The following is an 18,590-nucleotide window of genomic DNA, read 5'->3' on the forward strand; positions in this document are numbered from 1 at the left end:
TGCATGATTGATAATACTGCATTTCCATATCCAGTCATATCCATTTTAAATTACCCATCTGTAGAAGGGCTATAGTCATTATGAGCAGTCAGGACAATAATGGATGTTTTTTAAAACTGCAGTACTATATGTGAAAAGGTTATTGAAAGGTTGGTTTCAGTGACAGGGAGGAATAACTTCTTTTTGTGGAGCTGTTTCACCAATTGAATAATGACCTGGCAAAGTGGTAACAGATACAGGAGGAAATTTTGGAAACAAAAAATAATTTACACAAGTAGGAAATATACATTAGAGTCTGTAATTGTATGAGTGTCTTGCAGATTCCAGACAACCACTTCTTTTAACTTTCTTTTTCATTTTCCTTTCTTCTTCTTTTTTTTAATTTTTGAAATTTCATTTTGGGTTTTATTCTTCTTCTTCCTGCAGTCTTTTCAGTTTCAAAAAGTTAGGAAGTATGGTCCAGTGGCTAGGGCTCTAGCCTACTCTTTGGGATACACAAGTCCCTGCTGTGCCACAGACTTCCTGTGTGACCTTGGGCAAATCACTTAGTCTTGCACCCAAAAAAGGATTCGGGTGTTGTGCTACTCAGGGTTTGTCTTCACTACCAAAGTAAGTTGCTCTATGTTATGCTGCTCCACCTACGTGAGTAACATAACTGGAGTTGACGTAACCTATATCACTTACCCCAGTGTCTTCATTGTGCTGCATTGATCGGCGACACTCTCCAGTCAATTTACCTTGCTCCTCTCTGGGAGCTGGAGTACCAGATTCGACCGGAGAGCGCACTGCCATTGATTTAGCAGGTTGTCACTAGACCTGACCTCCAGGGACTGACCTCCCTGCACCATGCTCCATTGCCCTCATGGGGGCCCACAAATATGTTTGGCGTCAGGCCCAAAAAAAGTTAATCTGGCCCTGTGTACCTCAGTTCCCCTTTGTAAAATGGTGATAATCTCCACTTCACAGGGAGGTTGTGAGGACAAATACTTTAAATATTGTGAAGTGCTCAGAGGGCTATAAGTACCATAGATAGAAAAAACTCTTTAAGGTCTTGTCTACACTTGAAATGAAACAGTGGTGGAACCACACAGCTGCAGTTGCAGTGCTGTAGCACTTCAGTGTAGATACTGTAGATACAGTAGGACGGGCCTGGTGACCCCGCCCCCAGTGTCTATTTTTTGTTGTTCTTCCCACTGAGCTTTCAGGTTGTGCTACCTGCTGCCAGCCTACTTATTTTGGTATAATTTGTGCTGCTATAATTTATAATTTATAACTAATCCACACCTCAGAGCAATATAAATTACACTGACCCAAGTGCCAATGTGGACAGCTTCTCCCACCAACATAGCTACCACCTCTCATGGAGGTAGAGTTATTATATCGATGGGAGAGTTCTTCACCAGATGCGTTACAGCAATGCAGCTGCACGGATGTAGCACTTCTAGCAGAGACTAGCCCTAGGTAATCCAACACCCCGAGAGATGGTAGCGAGGTTGATGGAAAAAATTGATGGAATAATTTTTCCATCAACCTAGTGCTGTTTACACCAGGATGTTAAATCAGCTTAACTATGCCTCTTGAGACTGTGGATTTTTTATGCCCCTGTGCAATATAGTTAAGATGACTTAATTTTCTACTGTACACCAGGCCTTAGACTCCATACATGTGCATAACTTTACTCAGTGACTAAGGGCTAGTCTCCACTAGAAGTGCAACATCAGCACAGCTGCTCTGCTGTAATGTGTCCGGTGAATCATAGAATCTCAGGGCTGGAAGGGACCTCAGGAGGGCATCTAGTCCAACCCTGCTCAAAGCAGGACCAATCCCCGACTAAATCATCCCAGCCAGAGCTTTGTCAACCCTGACCATAAAAACTTCAAAGGAAGGAGATTCCACCACCTCCCTAGGTAACGCATTCCAGTGCTTCACCACCCAACTAGTGAAAATGTTTTCCCTAATATCCAACCTAAACCTCCCCCACTGCAACTTGAGACCATTACTCCTCGTCCTGTCCTCTTCTACCACTGAGAATAGTCTAGATCCATCCTCTCTGGAATCACCTCTCAGGTAGTTAAAAGCAGCTATCAAATCCCCTCTCATTCTTCTCTTCTGCAGACTAAACAATCCCAGTTCCCTCAGCCTTTCCTCATAAGTCATGTGTTCCAGACCCCTAATAATTTTTCTTGCCCTCCGCTGGATGCTTTCCAATCTTTTTACATCCTTCTTGTAGTGTGGGGCCCAAAACTGGACACAGTACTCCAGATGGGGCCTCACCAATGTTGAATAGAGGGGAACGATCATGTCCCTCGATCTGCTGGCAATGCCCCTACGTATACAGCCCAAAATGCCATTGGCCTTCTTGGCAACAAGGGTACACTGTTGACTCATATCTGGCTCCTTGTCCACTGTAACCCCTAGGTCCTTTTCTGCAGAACTGCTGCCGAGCCATTCGGTCCCTAGTCTGTAGCAGTGCATGGGATTCTTCGGTCCTAAGTGCAGGACTCTGCACTTGTCCTTGTTCAACCTCATCAGATTTCTTTTGGCCCAATCCTCCAATTTGTCTAGGTCCCTCTGGATCCTATCCCTACTCTCCAGCCTGTCTACCTCTCTCCCCAGCTTCGTGTCATCTGCAGACTTGCTGAGGGTGCAATCCACACCATCCTCAAGATCATTAATGAAGATATTGAACAAAACCGGCCCCGGGACCGACCGTTGGGGCACTCCGCTTGATACCAGCTGCCAACTAGACGTGGAGCCATTGATCACTACCCATTGAGCCCGATGATCTAGCCAACTTTCTGTCCACCTTATAGTCCATTCATCCAGCCCATACTTCCTTAACTTGCTGGCAAGAATACTGTGGGAGACCGTGTCAAAAGCTTTGCTAAAGTCAAGGAATAACACATCCACCGCTTTCCCCTCATCCACAGAGCCAGTTATCTCATCATAGAAGGCAATTAGATTAGTCAGGCATGACTTGCCCTTGGTGAATCCATGCTGACTGTTCCTGATCACTTTCCTCTCCTCTAAGTGCTTCAGAATTGATTCCTTGAGGACCTGCTCCATGATTTTTCCACGGACTGAGGTGAGGCTGAGGTGGCCTATAGTTCCCCGGGTCCTCCTTCTTCCCTTTTTTAAAGATGGGCACTACATTCGCCTTTTTCCAGTCGTCCGGAACCTCCCCGATCACCATGAGTTTTCAAAGATAATGGCCAATGGCTCTGCAATCACATCTGCCAACTCCTTTAGCACTCTCAGATGCAGCGCATCTGGCCCCATGGACTTGTGCTCGTCCAGCTTTTCTAAATAGTCCTAAACCACTTCTTTCTCCACAGAGGGCTGGTCACCTCCTCCCCATACTGTGCTGCCCAGTGCAGTAGTCTGGCAGCTGACCTTATTCCTGAAGACAGAGGCAAAAAAAGCATTGAGCACATTAGCTTTTTTCACATCCTCTGTCACTAGGTTGCCTCCCTCATTCAGTAAGGGGCCCACACTTTCCTTGACCACCTTCTTGTTGCTAACATACCTCAAGAAACCCTTCTTTTTACTCTTAACATCTCTTGCTAGCCGCAACTCCAAGTGTGGTTTGGCCTTCCTGATTTCACTCCTGCATGCCTGAGCAATATCTTTATACTCCTCCCTGGTCATTTGTCCAATCTTCCACTTCTTCTGAGCTTCTTTTTTGTGTTTAAGATCAACAAGGATTTCACTGTGAAGCCAAGTTGGTTGCCTGCAATATTTACTATTCTTTCTACACATTGGGGTGCTTTGTTCCTGTAACCGCAATAAGGATTCTTTAAAGTAAGGCCATCTCTCCTGGACTCCTTTCCCCCTCATGTTATTCTCCCAGGGGATCCTGCCCATCACTTCCCTGAGAGAGTCAAAGTCTGCTTTTCTGAAGTCCAGGGTCTGTATTCTGCTGCTGTCCTTTCTTCCTTGTATCAGGATCCTGAACTCGACCATCAGGCTCTCCTGCTCATGCTTCCTCCCGGTATCCCACTTCCCCACTTACCTCAGGGTTTTGGTCTCCTTCCCCCGGTGAACCTAGTTAGAAAGTGTCTAAGAAAATGTATACTCATATTAGGATTCTTTTCAATTTATATATATATAAATATAAATATATATATATATATATATATATGATCTGTTGATTAATCACAGTTAACTCACGTGATTAACTCAAAAAAATTGTGATAAAAATGAATTGCGATTAATAGCAGTTTTAATTTTATTGTTAAACAAGAGAATACCAATTGAAATGTATTAAATATTTTGGATGTTTTTCTACACTTTCATATATATTTTTTATTCTGTGTTGTAATTGAAATCAAAGTGTATATTTTGATTACAAATATTTGCAATGTAAAAATGATAAACAGAAGAAATAGTATTTTTCAATTCACCTTATACAAGTACTGTAGTGCAATCTCTTTGTTCTGAAAGTGCAATTTACAAATGTAGATTTTTTTTGTTACATAACTGCACTCAAAAAACAAAACAATGTAAAACTTCAGAGCGTACAAGTCCACTCAGTCCTACTTCTTGTTCAGCCAGTTGCTAAGACAAACAAGTTTGTTTACATTTACAGGAGATAATACTATCCTCTTCTTATTTACAATTCACCAGAAAGTGAGAACAGGCATTTGCATGGCACTTTTGTAGCCATCATTGCAAGGTATTTACATACCAGATATGCTAAACATTTGTATGCCCCTTCATGTTTCAGTGACCATTCCAGAGGACATGCTTCCATGCTGAGATGCTCATTAAAAAAATAATGCATTGATTACATTTGTGACTGAACTCCTTGGGGGAGAATTGTATGTCCTCTGCTCTGTTTTACCTGCATTCTGTCATATATTTCATGTTATGGCAGTCTCGGATGATGACCCAGTACATGTTGTTGTTCATTTTAAGAACACTTTCACTGCAGATTTGACAAAACACATAGAAGGTAACAATGTTCAGTACTTTAGCATTTAATTTCAGAAAGAGGAACTACACAAAAATGAGGAGGTTAGTTAAACAGAAATTAAAGTGTACAGTGCCAAAAGTGAAATCTCTGCAAGCTGCATGGAAACTTTTTAAAGACACCATAATAGAGGCTCAGCTTAAATGTATACCCCAAATTAAAAACCATAGTAAGAACACCAAAAAAGAGCCATCATGGCTAAACAACAAAATAAAAGAAGCAGTGAGAGGCAAAAAGGCATCCTTTAAAAAGTGGAAGTTAAATCCAAGTGAGGAAAATAGAAAGGAGCATAAACACTGGCAAATGAAGTGTAAAAATACAATTAGGAAGGGCAAAAAAGAATTTGAGGAACAGTTAGCCAAAGACTCAAAAAGTAATAGCCATTTCTTTGTAAGTACATCAGAAGCAGGAAGCCTGCTAAACAACCAGTGGGGTCATTGGTCGATTGAAGTGCTAAAGGAGCACTCAAGGATGATAAGGCCATTGCGGAGAAACTAAATGAATTCTTTGCATGAGGATGTGAGGGAGATTCCCAAACCTGAGGCATTCTTTTTAGGTGACAGATCTGAGGAACTGTCCCAGATTGAGGTATCATTAGAGAAGGTTTTGGAACAAATTGATAAATTAAATAGTAGTAAGTCACCAGGACCAGATGGTATTCACCCAAGAGTTCTAAAGGAACTCAAATGTGAAATTGCAGAACTACTAACTGTAATCTGTAACCTACCATTTAAATCAGCTTCTGTACCAGATGGCTGGAGGATAGCTAATGTGCCACCAATTTTTAAAAAGGGCTGTAGAGGTGATCCCAGCAATTACAGGCCTGTAAACCTGACTTCATTACCGGTCAAATGGGTAGAAACCATAAAAAAGAACAATATTGTCAGACATACAGATAAACATAATTTGTTGAGGAACAGTCAACATGGTTTTTGTAAAGGGAAATCATGCCTCACCAATCTTCTAGAATTCTTTGAGGGGGTCAACAAGCATGTGGACCCAGTGGATACAGTGTACTCAGATTTTCAGAAAGCCTTTGACAAGATCCCTCACCAAAGGCTCTTACGCAAAGTAAGCTGCCACAGGATAAGAGGGAAGGTGCTCTCATGGACTGATAACTGGTTAAAAGATAGGAAACAAAGGGTAGGTATAAGTGGTCAGTTTTCAGAATGGAGAGAGGTAAGTAGTGGTGTCCCCCAGGGGTCTGTTCTGGGACCAATCCTATTCAACATATTCATAAATGATGTGGAAAAAGGGGTGACAAAATTTGCAGATGATACAAAATTACTAAAGATAGTTAAGACCCAGGCAGACTGTGAAGGATTTCTCAAAACTGGCTGACTGAGCAACAAAATGGCAGATGAAATTTAATGTTGATAAATGCAAAGTAATGCACATTGGAAAGCATAATCCCAACTATACATATAAAAAGATGGAGTCTAAATGAGCTGTTACCACTCAAGAAAGAGATCTTGGAGTCATTGTGGATAGTTCTTTGAAAACATCCACTCAATGTGCAGCAGCAGTCAAAAAAGCAAACAGAATGCTGGGAATAATTAAGAAAGGGATAGATAATAGGGCAGAAAATATCATGTTGCCTCTGTATAAATCCATGGTATGCCCACATCTTGAATACTGTGTGCAGATGTGGTCGACTCATCTCAAAAAAGATATATTGGAATTGGAAAAGGTTCAGAAAAGGGCAACAAAAATGATAGGGGTATGGAACGTCTTCCGTATGAGGAGAGATTAATAAGACTGGGACTTTTCAGCTTGGAAAAGAGACAGCTAAAGGGAGATATGATTGAGGTCTATAAAATCATGACTGGTATAGAGAAAAGTAGATAAGGAAGTGTTGTTTACTACTTCTCATAACACAAGAACTAGGGGTCACCAAACAATATTAATAGGCAGCAGGTTTAAAACAAATAAAAGGAAGTATTTCTTCACACAACGCACAGTCAACCTGTGGAACTCCTTTTCAGAGGATGTAGTGAAGTCCAAGACCATAACAGGGTTCAAAAAAGAACTAGATAAATTCATGGAAGCTAGGTCCATCAATGGCTATTAGCCAGGATGGGCAGGAATGGTGTCCTTAGCCTCTCTTTGCCAGAAGATGGGAATGAGCGACAGAGGATGGATCACTTGATGTTTACCTGATGGATCACTTGATGATTACCTGTTCTGTTCATTCTCTCTGGGGCACCTGGCACTGGCCACTGTCAGAAGACAGGATACTGAGCTAGATGGACCTTTGCTCTGACCCAATAGGGCCATTCTTAATGTGAGATTTATGAAGATAGCTGCAACACTCAACCCAAGATTTAAGAATCTGAAGTACCTTCCAAAATCTGGAGGGATGATGTAGGGAACATGCTTTCAGAAGTCGTAAAAGAGCAACACTCCAATGCAGAAACTACAGAATCCAAACCACTAAAAAAGAAAATCAGCCTGCTGGTGGCATCTGACTCAGATGATGAAAATAAACATGCGTCAGTCGGCACTGCTTTGGATGGTTTTCGAGGAGAACCCGTCATCAGCATGGACACGTCCCCTGGAATGGTGGTTGAAGCATGAAGGGGCATATGAATCTTTAGCTCATCTGGCAGGTAAATATTTTGCTACACCGGCTACAACAGTACCATGAGAACACCTGTTCTCCCTTTCAGGTGACATTGTAAACAAGAAATGGGCAGCATTATCGCCTGAAAATGTAAACAAACTTATTTGTCTGAACGATTGGCTGAAGAAGTAGGACTGAGTAGACTTGCAGGCTCTAAAATTTTACATTTTTCTATATTTGAATGCAGTTTTTTGTACATAATTCTATATTTGTAAGTTCAACTTTCATGATAAAAAGATTGCACTACAGTACTTGTATGAGGTGAATTGAAAAATATGATTTCTTTTGTCTTTTTTCAGTACAAACACTTGTAATTAAAAAATAAATATAAACACTGTATACTTTGTATTCCATATTGTAACTGAAATCAATATATTTGAAAATGTAGAAAAATAAAAAAATATTTAAATATGTGGTATTATATTAACAGTCGATTAATCAAATTAATTATTTTAATTTCATGATTAATTGCAATTATTTTTACTCACGTGACAGCCCTAAAATTATATATATATATATATATATATATATATATATATATATATATATAAAAGTTTCTTTACTTTTTCACCCACTTTTTTTCTCTCACACATACTCACCCCATAGATCACAACACTGCTAAAAGCATAGCAGAAAACAGACAAAAGCCTGGAGCTGCTGGAATAAAGAGAGCTGAAAGTCCGTGGTTAACACACCCTGTTGTGTCCAGGTATGGTATTGCAAGGAATATGCTTCTACATCTGGTGGCTTCTAAAAAGCATCTGAATTTGTAATACATGTTCAATGAGCTACAATATACCTTGGGAATATCGTTTTCATTTGAATTATATAATTTCATAGTGAAACTTGAAATTTCTTTTTATGGCTTTTTTATATTGTTTTTAAGAGGAAGAGCATATGTGTTTATGTGCCTATTCAGCATACTAAATTCAGTATTTCAACATATTGGATTAAATCTGCAGCGATGCAGGCAAATGTTTTCTTCCATTGTTTTGTGCCAGCTGTTCCGGTATCAAAGCATTTAAATCACTTTCCTAGTTGTGTTTTGGTTTGCCTAGCTTTCCCCAGCCATACATTGTCAGGGAAAATGAGAACTCTTTGTTAGGAGTGATGTGTGTAATTACCAGCTCATCAAAACAGACGCTTGAGGAGATGGATAGTGGCAAGCCATGTTCAGCAGACCTGGTTTGAACACCTGGTGGGATAAGTTTAGTCCAATGAAAGCCCCCGAAGTCATTCTTTTAAAGCTGTGAGCTTTCTAGACACCGGCACATCCGACCCGTTGGAGGAGGGGAATGGTGCCCCGCATTAGACTAATTCGTTACCAGAATCTGATGGCAGATTAGGAGGGGTCGTTTGCTTATGCTCGCCGCACTGCCTGACACATGTTCCTTTAGTATGTGGCGTCTGAAAGGAAGAGAAAAAGCGGGGCGAATGGATTGGAGCTGAACTCAGCCTCCCTCTTTAACATAGGCTCGTCCTCTGCATTGCATCCAAGCTTCAGTGATTTGCTGTTCGGAGACTGCAGATTTGCATAGCACTTCTCTTCGCAAGCGTAGTTATCCCCCCTCCCCCCAACCCAGCTTCTTTCATAGGGGCGCACTATTCTCCTGAAAACATCCTCGGGTATGCCTGTCACCACTGAGAGCGCCGGAGCAGCTGCCTGGTTATTGCCTCGCTCTGTATGAGAGCGTGTGTGCGAGAGCGAGTGAGAGCGCGCTGGGCGAGCTTGTGCGCGAGGCTCCCCCGTTCGGAGCGGACCGGCGGGGCGAGCAGCGGGGTGAGTGTTCTCCCCTTTTCCGGCGCCGGCCGGCCGGCTGCTGCGGTTCCCCCTCCCCCTTTTTCGTATGGAGCACCACTGTGGCCTGACTGGCTCCCCTGTGGATTACTGAGGAGGAGGCGATGCTTGGCACACTTGTAACTGGGGAGCATTGCCAGTGAGCAGGAGCGCTGGGGAACTAGCGGTTGGTTGAGTGTGGGGGTTTGGTTTTGCCCCCTCTCCCTCGCTGGGAAGTCTCGGGACTGACTGTGGTTCTCCGCCTGTGACGATGTTTCGGATTGTTTGGGGTAGAAGACGACCTGGACCCAACGATCCCCGGAAGCTTTCCCCAAAGGAAGAGATGGCCCCCCTGCCGAAGTGAGCTGCCCCCGGGCGCGGGGTGCCTCTGTGCGCGCCTCTCTCCAAAGTTTGCCACCTTTGCTGTGGCTGCTGCTCCTGCCGGGGACCCCGCGGGCCGGCGCGCCGTGCAGCAGAGGATGGGGGGGCTGCTGAAATGCAGCCCGGAGCCGGGCCCCACCAGCAGTAGCAGCGGCGCCGGAGGTCGCCTGGCCCTGCTCTGGATAGTTCCACTCACTCTCAGCGGCCTCCTCGGGGTGGCGTGGAGCGCCTCCAGTTTGGGTGCTCACCACATTCACCATTTCCATGGCAGCAGCAAACATCATTCAGTGCCTATCGCTATCTACAGGTCACCGGCTTCCTTGCGAGGCGGACACGGTGGGTTCGGTGCCGGTTCGGTAACCCCGAGCTCCGCAGCCTGTGTGCATGTTGCTGGTGGTGTTTGTCTGGCCCATTTGCTGTCCGTGAACCACGGCCCTCTTTGGTCCTAGTGCCAGTGATCCACAGGGGCAGGGAGCTACTCTCAATGGTCCACAGGGGTCAGAGATCCATAGGGGGCAAGGATCTGCTGTCAGTGAGCCATAGGGCAGGGATCTACGGTGAGTGGACGCGTGGAGGGGGGGATGCGGGTCACCCCCCACTCCCTATTGTCCGCGGAGGCGCCCCTGGGGTCGGTCTGAACATGGGCATGTGGGGGGCGGACTTAGGTGACTGACATTTGTAAATGAACCCTCCCCCTGACCCGCCTGCTGCTGAGAAGGAGGGAGAGCCCCAGATCAAAGGAGTCCCCAGCGCAGGGTCCCAGGAGACGCTGTTCGGCTTGGCTGAGTGGGAGCTCCCTCCCAGTTTACTGCAGCCCAAGCTGGGCCAGCTCCGCGGATCCTTCACCTCCTGAAGCCGGTTTCTCTTGGCTTGGCTCCGCCGCAGGGTCCGGCACATGCAGGGAAAGAATCGAGAGTCTACTGGGCTGACCCGGTTCAGTTGTGGTCTGCATGTGTCCTCTGGGATTCCTCGGCACTCCCCAACCCTCGTGCCCTCACCCCCCGACCCAATCTTCCCTTCTCCGAGTCATCCAGGGTCTCCAGGATAACAAAACTGCCTTTCATCAGGCACCACAGGAAGATGCGGTGGACATTATTTCATGTCACCTTTAGAATTTAACATCAGTAGAATCAGAGTCAGTGAAACAAAAGATCCCCCAAGTTCAAATGAGCTGGGGACGGAGCGTGGCGTATGTATTGTTTAAAAGGCGTCTAATAATAATGTTCTTTTCAATTAATTGTTTTGGTCTAAAGTCGATGAACTAAAACATGAGGCCACCGATTAGACAAAGGATCAGCATGGAAGTAAGCATCTAAATATTGAGAGGGGGATATAATGGATATGCACACTACCATAGCCAGGGAAGGGCAGTAAAGTGACTAAGATGAAATTCTTTGCAAGTCCAATTAAGCTTTTAGTTCAGAATTTACAACGATAGAGAATGGTTTTGGTTTCTAAAGTGAGATACTCCTTTGTACCACACTATGTCTGGGCCTTTCTATGCGCAAATATAAGCACATGAAGATATAAATATCCATAAATATATGAAAAATTAAATATATTTTCACGACTAACAAAATTAGTTTAAAGACTGCTAAGCATACGGCTATATTTTAAGGGTTTGAGCGAAAGTCTCCCTTTGCTTGAAAACCTTGACTTTTGATTAAATTATGCAGCTTCATTCTTCATTTTCTCATCTTGCCATGCTTCCTTTTGCACTATCATGTGGTGTCATTTACAAGCTTTACAAGGTAACAAACAGATCTTATTAGCCTTTACATCTTTGTGCAAACTGCCCAGTTGCAGAGATTAGGCAGTTAGGGTACATTAGATGTTTACCAACATTTAACAATGTCAGTAGATAAGTTTGTAGCAGTTATTTTTAAAATGTCATTTTATGTCTCATATTCTTTATTATTAAAGTGTGTAGAAATTACTTTTATATTTTTTTTTTTGCTAATTAAAATTGTAATATTGAAAATGTGGTCTAAATCCAGAATAGCAATGACATTCAGACCTATAATCTCTTCAGTATACCCAGAAATCTCAGAATACTGCATGTTGTACTTAGGTGGGGAAAGCTGACTAATATCTCTTTCTGTTCTATTATTGGACACTTTGTGAAATCATTTAAGAGCTTCCTAACAAATTTAGAGATGGATGAAGGGTGGGGGGAAAAGGAACAAGTAATCAAATAGTCTCCAAAATAGATTTCATTAGGGAATGTGTAAAGATGGCATACCTTGTCTAATTTTTAAAATTACCTTAGATTCAATTGTAGGTGTGTGGCGAACAGGAGGTGCTCTGCAGGAAGGGAATAAGTCAGGATGAGTAATAGTAATAATTAATAATTTATTATTATTATTATTATTATTATTTTATTATTAAATAATACATGATGGAGTTACCAACCTTTAGGGGGTTGTGGGGAAACTACTCTGTAAGTAAAAGTAGCTGATTTTGCAAGATTCAGGATAGTACATGTCCCACACATCTCAGGGATCAGAGTGCATTTGAGAGTTTTTGCCTTAATCCTAAAGTACTTTGCATTTGTGCATTTAAAGCAGACACCCTATCATTTCTCAGTATTTTAAAAACATTTAATTTCTATCATTAATAATTCTCCACTTTTTTCCATAAGCTTCACTGAGGCATTTTGCCTTCTGGCTGAGCTGGGATGGACATAGCCCCTGAAGAGCTCAGCAGTGTAGCTCTGAGCATCAGCCAAAGGGGGTTGCTTGTGAAAGAGAAAGAGACAGACTAGGCCCTCATTCCTTACCCCAGGGGCTGAGTGAATTTCCTCTATAGTGCTTCTAGCCCATGCTGGCTTGGGGGGTGAGGCAGTGAATTTTGATCCTCAAACTTGCCTTCCTGCAGCAGTGGACTTTGGAATTAGCTCCATTAATTCTTCAGCAGTATTTTCATTCTGATGAAATGTGATCATGTGTAAACATTACAGTCCTTATGGTGACCTCTAACAGTCTTTTTGGCACTGTTACTTGGGTAGTGTTTTCATACGATCACAGAAATTAGAGATAGAAACCACCTGTTAGGACAGGTCAGCTTGCTGATCCCCTGTGAGCAATGTTCTTTCCAATGTTGTAATGTCAGGAGTATCAGAAGGAATGAGATGAGGCCACATTGTTTGTGTCCAACAAACTTTAACAAAGCCAGATCCCTCACTAGCAGCACCTGCTCTTCCCCCTCCCTCCCCCATCATGGCTGGCAACAGACAGCACCTCTACCCAAAAGAGCATCTTATTTCAATCCTATTCCCCAGCCCCCCTCAAACCACACCCACCTTGGTCTTGGCCACTCTGGTTTTAAAAGACATAAGCAATGGGGCCTTTGCTTTTTAGAGGACAATTCCACAGTCTTGCAGCTCTCACTTCTGTGAATATTTTTGCTGGAATTTTGCATTGTATTTTTTATGACACATTAACATGTTATTTTATTTTCCAGAAGTGTGCTTAGTAGGCAAATGTGTAGAATTCCAACCATGTAGTCATCTCTCACCTTTTTTGTCAATGAAGCAATTGAATCCCAACCCCTATTAACTATTAACATTAAAGTAAAAATAAAAGCTAAAATTAATTCAAATGCTTGAGCAAAATTATGTTTTACCCTGTGTTTTGCTTCTCATTAAACGTGGGTCCATGATGGACTTCTGGAAGGAGCCTTCTACTGAGATTATTCCTCAGATGTGTATGGCAAACTTAATCCCAGGCACAGTTAGCAAAACTCTGGTTCATAGTTCCTGTAGCAGGAGGAGAGAGGCAAATTGGTGATCTCTCAGCAAAGGTGGTTCCAGACTACTTAGTGTTTGCCAGGAAATAAGTGGCCTCTGATTAAGTTTCAGAGCATGAAAAACTGGAGTTATATACTCACATCTCCATGTCCTATTTAAGAGGAAGGCTGTTGCATTCTGTGGTAGCTGAAGCTATCGGGCACCTTTTAGGGAAAGTCAAACAATTCATTGCAGTGCCTGTAGATTACAAAAGCACAGGCCCAAGGTGGCAAGGTCCACAATAAAAAGGAATGGTAATCTTAAATGGAGAAAGGCAGCCTTTGCCAAAGCTGGTATGTGAAAATCCAGGAACAGTGATGGATCCACTTCGAATCCAAGACTGCACATCACATCAGCAAAGATTGGACATATACTCCCAGCACAGTCACCACCATTACTTACTTATCTTTCTCCTGGCTGAAACATCTCTTCTATCTCAACTGGACTGAACCTAACCCCAGTTAGCTCCTGCCAACTTCTTCACTGGGAGAAGGAATATATTTCTAATACCAAAGGCCAGATCCTCAATTGGTATAAACTTCAGTGGAACAATCCCAGTTTACACCAGTTGAGAATCTGTCTCCAAGGGTCTGTTTGTAATCTCAGCTGTGTGATGCACATCACTACATTTTCTAAAATAATCTGTTGTGCTTGACCTTGGATTTTAGAACTGCGCTTGCAATTTAAGGGTCTCCTGTGTATATTTTTGTTTAAATACAATAAAAATAAAAGGTAGCTAATTGCATCAGCGTGTTTTTGCACACACATTTCACCTTCAGAAATCTAGATTAAAATCCTGATTAGCTGATAACTCAAAATACATTTGGTGTTTTCCTAACTGAGCCTCAGTGGTTGTTTGCCCATATCATACGACTAGGCATGATTATACTTTGTTTAGTTTTTCTGGGAGGTTTTTTAAGAGGTCCACATTTTGGGGGATATAGATTTTCATAGAATACCAGGGTTGGAAGGGACCTCAGGAGGTCATCTAGTCCAACCCCCTGCTCAAAGCAGGACCAATCCCCAATTTTTGCCCAAGATCCCATATGGCCCCCTCAAGGATTGAGGTTTAGCAGGCCAATGCTCAAACCACTGAGCTATCCCCAATGGGTGACTGAGTTCATCAACGTAAGAGAGTGAATAAAACTGTACATCGCTAAAGTACAGTAGGTATGGTGCATGAAACTGTAGTATGGTGCACTGCATTGATTTCTTCTTGTCCTTCAAACCATTCCAAAGTGATTTCCAAAGCGCTGAAGGCATGGGAATATGAAGGGATGTCAACATGTTTTCATTGATGTCAATTTCATTGTGTGAGTCCTCCCCCTTGCTGACGAAAAATATTCCACATAACTCATCATTTGTAAGATTAGAGTTTAAAACTGAGGTTTTACTATAGATACTTAATGCAGTACATGACACTGCAACATTTATAGAACTTGAGTTAACCTCAAAAGTTAAATATTTTTGTCTTTCCCGTTCTGTATATAATTAGAAAAGCAGCATCCTTTAACATTACAATTTGAGGAGGGCTCATTGAGCCAGCACATTTTTTACATAAATGATTTTAATAGATTATAGTACAGTTAGGGCTGACCACAAGTTGTTAACCTCAAAATTAATTTTAAACAGATTTTGAAAATAAAAATTCTGATGTATTTTTTAAATGAAGGGGGCCAGGGAGAGGGTGACACTCAGATACAATTGGGGGGTTGAAGTAGTGATTTTTAAATAATAGTTGTAACACTTATATAAAGTGGAAAGCAGGAGGAAGAGGGAGGCCTTCTCAGTATTAGCGCATGACCCCATGACCCACTGGAAGTCTCAGGACCGATTGAGCCCAAAGCAAATATAAAGATTAGGAGCGATGGGTATAACCAGTCCTGTCTCAGCATCTGGGGTTTAACTCAGCAGCAAAACTCTGCAAGAGACATCTAGGACTGGAAAGTCCTTTCCTTTGGGAATTGCCTGTGAACGTATTAAGGGTCCTCTGAGGTAAGTGAAAGGGGTGCCTGGATATCTAGTCTTTTACAGGAGGAACTCTGGGTTTAACTGTGTAGACTGGCATACTCCTATGGGTGTTGCATGTCTGAATTGTGGTATACTAGTAGAGCAGTAGAGGGAAGCTTGCTCAATATCTATCTGCACTATGACTGTCTCTGTTATATCAGCCCCTGAATTTCATGTGCTCCAAATTTTAAATTGCAGCAATTTAAAAAGGCATCTATAACTGAATCACCATCCTTTATGAGTGTGTCACACTGTGGGCTGAATCATGCAGTCCTTAATCAGTCTAGATATCCACTGAACTCAACAGGAGTTTTGACTAGATAAAGACAGTGGGATTGGGATTATACTACTTCAGTAAAATAATGATACTGTGAAAAATGAAGTCAAAACAATTTTGGAAGGTATGCTTTCGATGCACTTAGAGCATTTTGTATTTCCTTATGTTTAACAATGAATAAGAAAGTTATAGATGGACTCTTTTATTAGACTAGGTAAGATAATAAATTTGTATGGTCACTCGTTCTTCATTTTTTATCTATTGGGATAACCTAATTAGTACTTCTACCTATAGTAGTAACAAAATGCATGTCCTCGGAGTGATATTTTTCAGCTATAAAATTTGTATTACATTGCAGAACAAAGTTTACACTATTGTTACAACACTAAATTTGGTACTAAATTTAAGCATTTCAGTCTTTTCTTGCATTTTAAAGCAATGTGTTGTGAAGTGGAGATATTTTTCTTGCAGCTTTGAATGATTACTAATTAATTTTGGGGTGTAGGGAGAGGTTCCAGAATGAGTTATGTATAGTTATAATTGGTTTATTCACTAAGTCATTTCCAAATACTTACCTAGGTTGCTGGTCTAACTAGTATTCATGCACAGTTGAGGAGTGTTCATTCTTTCAGACTGTAACATACAACCATTTTCTAAATATGGCTTTAAGTTACACATTTTTCGATTCCCTTTCAAAATTTCCAGTATGCCATATCACACATTTTTTATGTCTGCTGCCAAAGTATTAACATAAGTCAGAAAAAAATGAATAACAAAGCAATCTCACTCAGCAAAGTGGTTAATTGGATATGCTGTTAAATATGCATATTATGTAGTGTGGTTTCTACAATATTACTGCTGTCAATGTGGCTTGTCAAAGAGGTATACAATCTTTGGTGATGTTGTGAAAAGTCTATAGAGGATTTCAATCAAAAGTGGAATGCTGCTGATGGATTTCTGATAAATATCTTTACACAAGCCCTTCTGCCTTAGTACATGCACAGTTATTGATTGACTGTGGTGCCTTTACAAAAACTAAATAAGTAACAACAGTCTATTGTCGCTTATCAGTAATAGCACTTTTGGCTCAGCCTGCAGTAATCATGTTTTTAGATTTAAAACATGTTTTATTGTTTTTTAATCAAATTCCATTTCAAATATGTTAACAGAAGAAATTAATTTTAGCATACAATATAGTGTTCTTCCTATTTGTTCTAATTTTCAAAAATTGATTTTTGCTGATAGCAAACAGTTGACTTAGGTTTAAAGGGAAATTATCCCTCTTTATTTCTGACCAGTGGAAAACAGTGTGCAGTGACAAAACTGTGACAACAGACTATTATGCACAGTGTGAGTAAGCATAGCCAATTCTATAGTGGTAATTCAATTTTTTTCATGTTCTCTCACACAGATGATCATTACAGTGGTTAACTGTAGTGCGGCGTGCATGATCATTTTATTTAATTTTCAACAAATCGTTTAGCTCAAGGTTTACTTGCTCATCTTTCTCCTTTTTCTTGGTTAAAGATTGCAGTAGCTCTTAACCTCATTAAATAATCAGAATGATACCACTAGCGTCTTTTATATCTCTCCCTAGCATCACTTCAGTTTTCTTGCTGGCTGTTATTAAGTTTGATGTTCTCAAGTCTGTAGCAGTATTTATGTCAGATGTTTATGAACTGACAACTTCCATTCTAGTTTGCAAATACAGTCTAGGGAGAGCTGATAGATCTTGCTGCGATAATAGGTTGACTTGCAATTGTAGCTGTGATTACAATTAGAGTGGAACAGTCTGATTAGATAAAAGAAAGGTATACTATAACTATCTACACTATATTATAACATTCAAAGTGCTTGGTGCAAGGAAGATGGTCGTGTATTTTTCAGAACTTGAAACATTTTTTCTCTTTCGTATTCATCTCTGTCTCACACACACACACACGAGATATGTTGTTGAAGAATGTTGTTTGAGTGTTGGGCTGAGGACAAGATTTTTTTCCCCAACTTAAAAATAAAAGTCGAAAAGGATTTTTAAAAATCCCTGCATGGGTACATGGGCTTTGCAAACAGATATAAGAAACAAAAAGTTGGGTCAAATTTCAATGATAGCATCATTCAGTATGTATTTACTAGACTGGTCAGAGGAACAGACTTGGTTCTTTGGGGTCACATACTCCCCTCCATCTCACTGGTAGAGAGGAGACAAAGCCCTTGGAAACTGGGTGGGGAGAACAGGAGGAGTTGAACAGTGATGCTGCTGCATATCATTCTGCATAAATACCACAAAGCTGGACTCCATGGGCATGTGGTGGCAGAAAGGATGACATGCTTAGGAGCGTCCACCATGTCTGGCATGCTGTCATGATCAATTAGCAAAGCGCCATGACACAAACTGCAGTGATGCATTCTGTGCTCTAATCAGCACGATTCCAAATCCACTGGAGTGTGGAGTTGCCACACTGAGAGGTAGAGGGCTGGGCCAGAGAACCAAGCCTAGGAGGAGATTGCCAGGTAATACAAATCCCCAAATGCAGTAGATAAGCAGCGTTCAGGGCCCCAAGCCCCTGAAAGTGAGAGGAAATCATTGTTGAGATGAGGGAGCCTGTGACAGTATGGTATACTGCCAAGAGGTGGAGGTCACTAACTGCTGCTTATGCAGCATGGTTGGGAGTTATATAGTTGGGACAGTTACTTGCCAATCCCCAGCCAGTGAAGGCTTGCTAGTCCTGCCCGAAACCTCTCTATCAGACAGCCTGTCTTTCC

At 41.7% G+C, this 18,590-nt stretch overlaps 1 protein-coding gene across 33 annotated transcripts in view; it reads left to right on the plus strand.

The window, feature by feature from the left end:
* The window catches only part of NRXN1 (neurexin 1), a 1,248,790-nt gene that overhangs the window by 783,144 nt on the left and 447,056 nt on the right, over positions 1–18,590 (plus strand). The window contains exon 1 of one of the 33 annotated variants that reach the window (XM_073339222.1): positions 9,158–10,089. The exons of 29 other annotated variants lie outside the window; for them this stretch is intronic. In XM_073339222.1, the coding sequence (XP_073195323.1) occupies positions 9,852–10,089 (238 nt within the window). In that variant the 5' untranslated portion in view covers positions 9,158–9,851. Of the gene's footprint in view, positions 1–9,157; positions 10,090–18,590 lie in introns of those variants that run through there. 3 more of the 33 variants (XM_073339221.1, XM_073339220.1, XM_073339219.1) reach the window with 3 other exon arrangements.

Source organism: Lepidochelys kempii, chromosome 3, assembly GCF_965140265.1.
Source record: "Lepidochelys kempii isolate rLepKem1 chromosome 3, rLepKem1.hap2, whole genome shotgun sequence".
Classification (NCBI taxonomy): Eukaryota; Metazoa; Chordata; order Testudines; family Cheloniidae; genus Lepidochelys; species Lepidochelys kempii.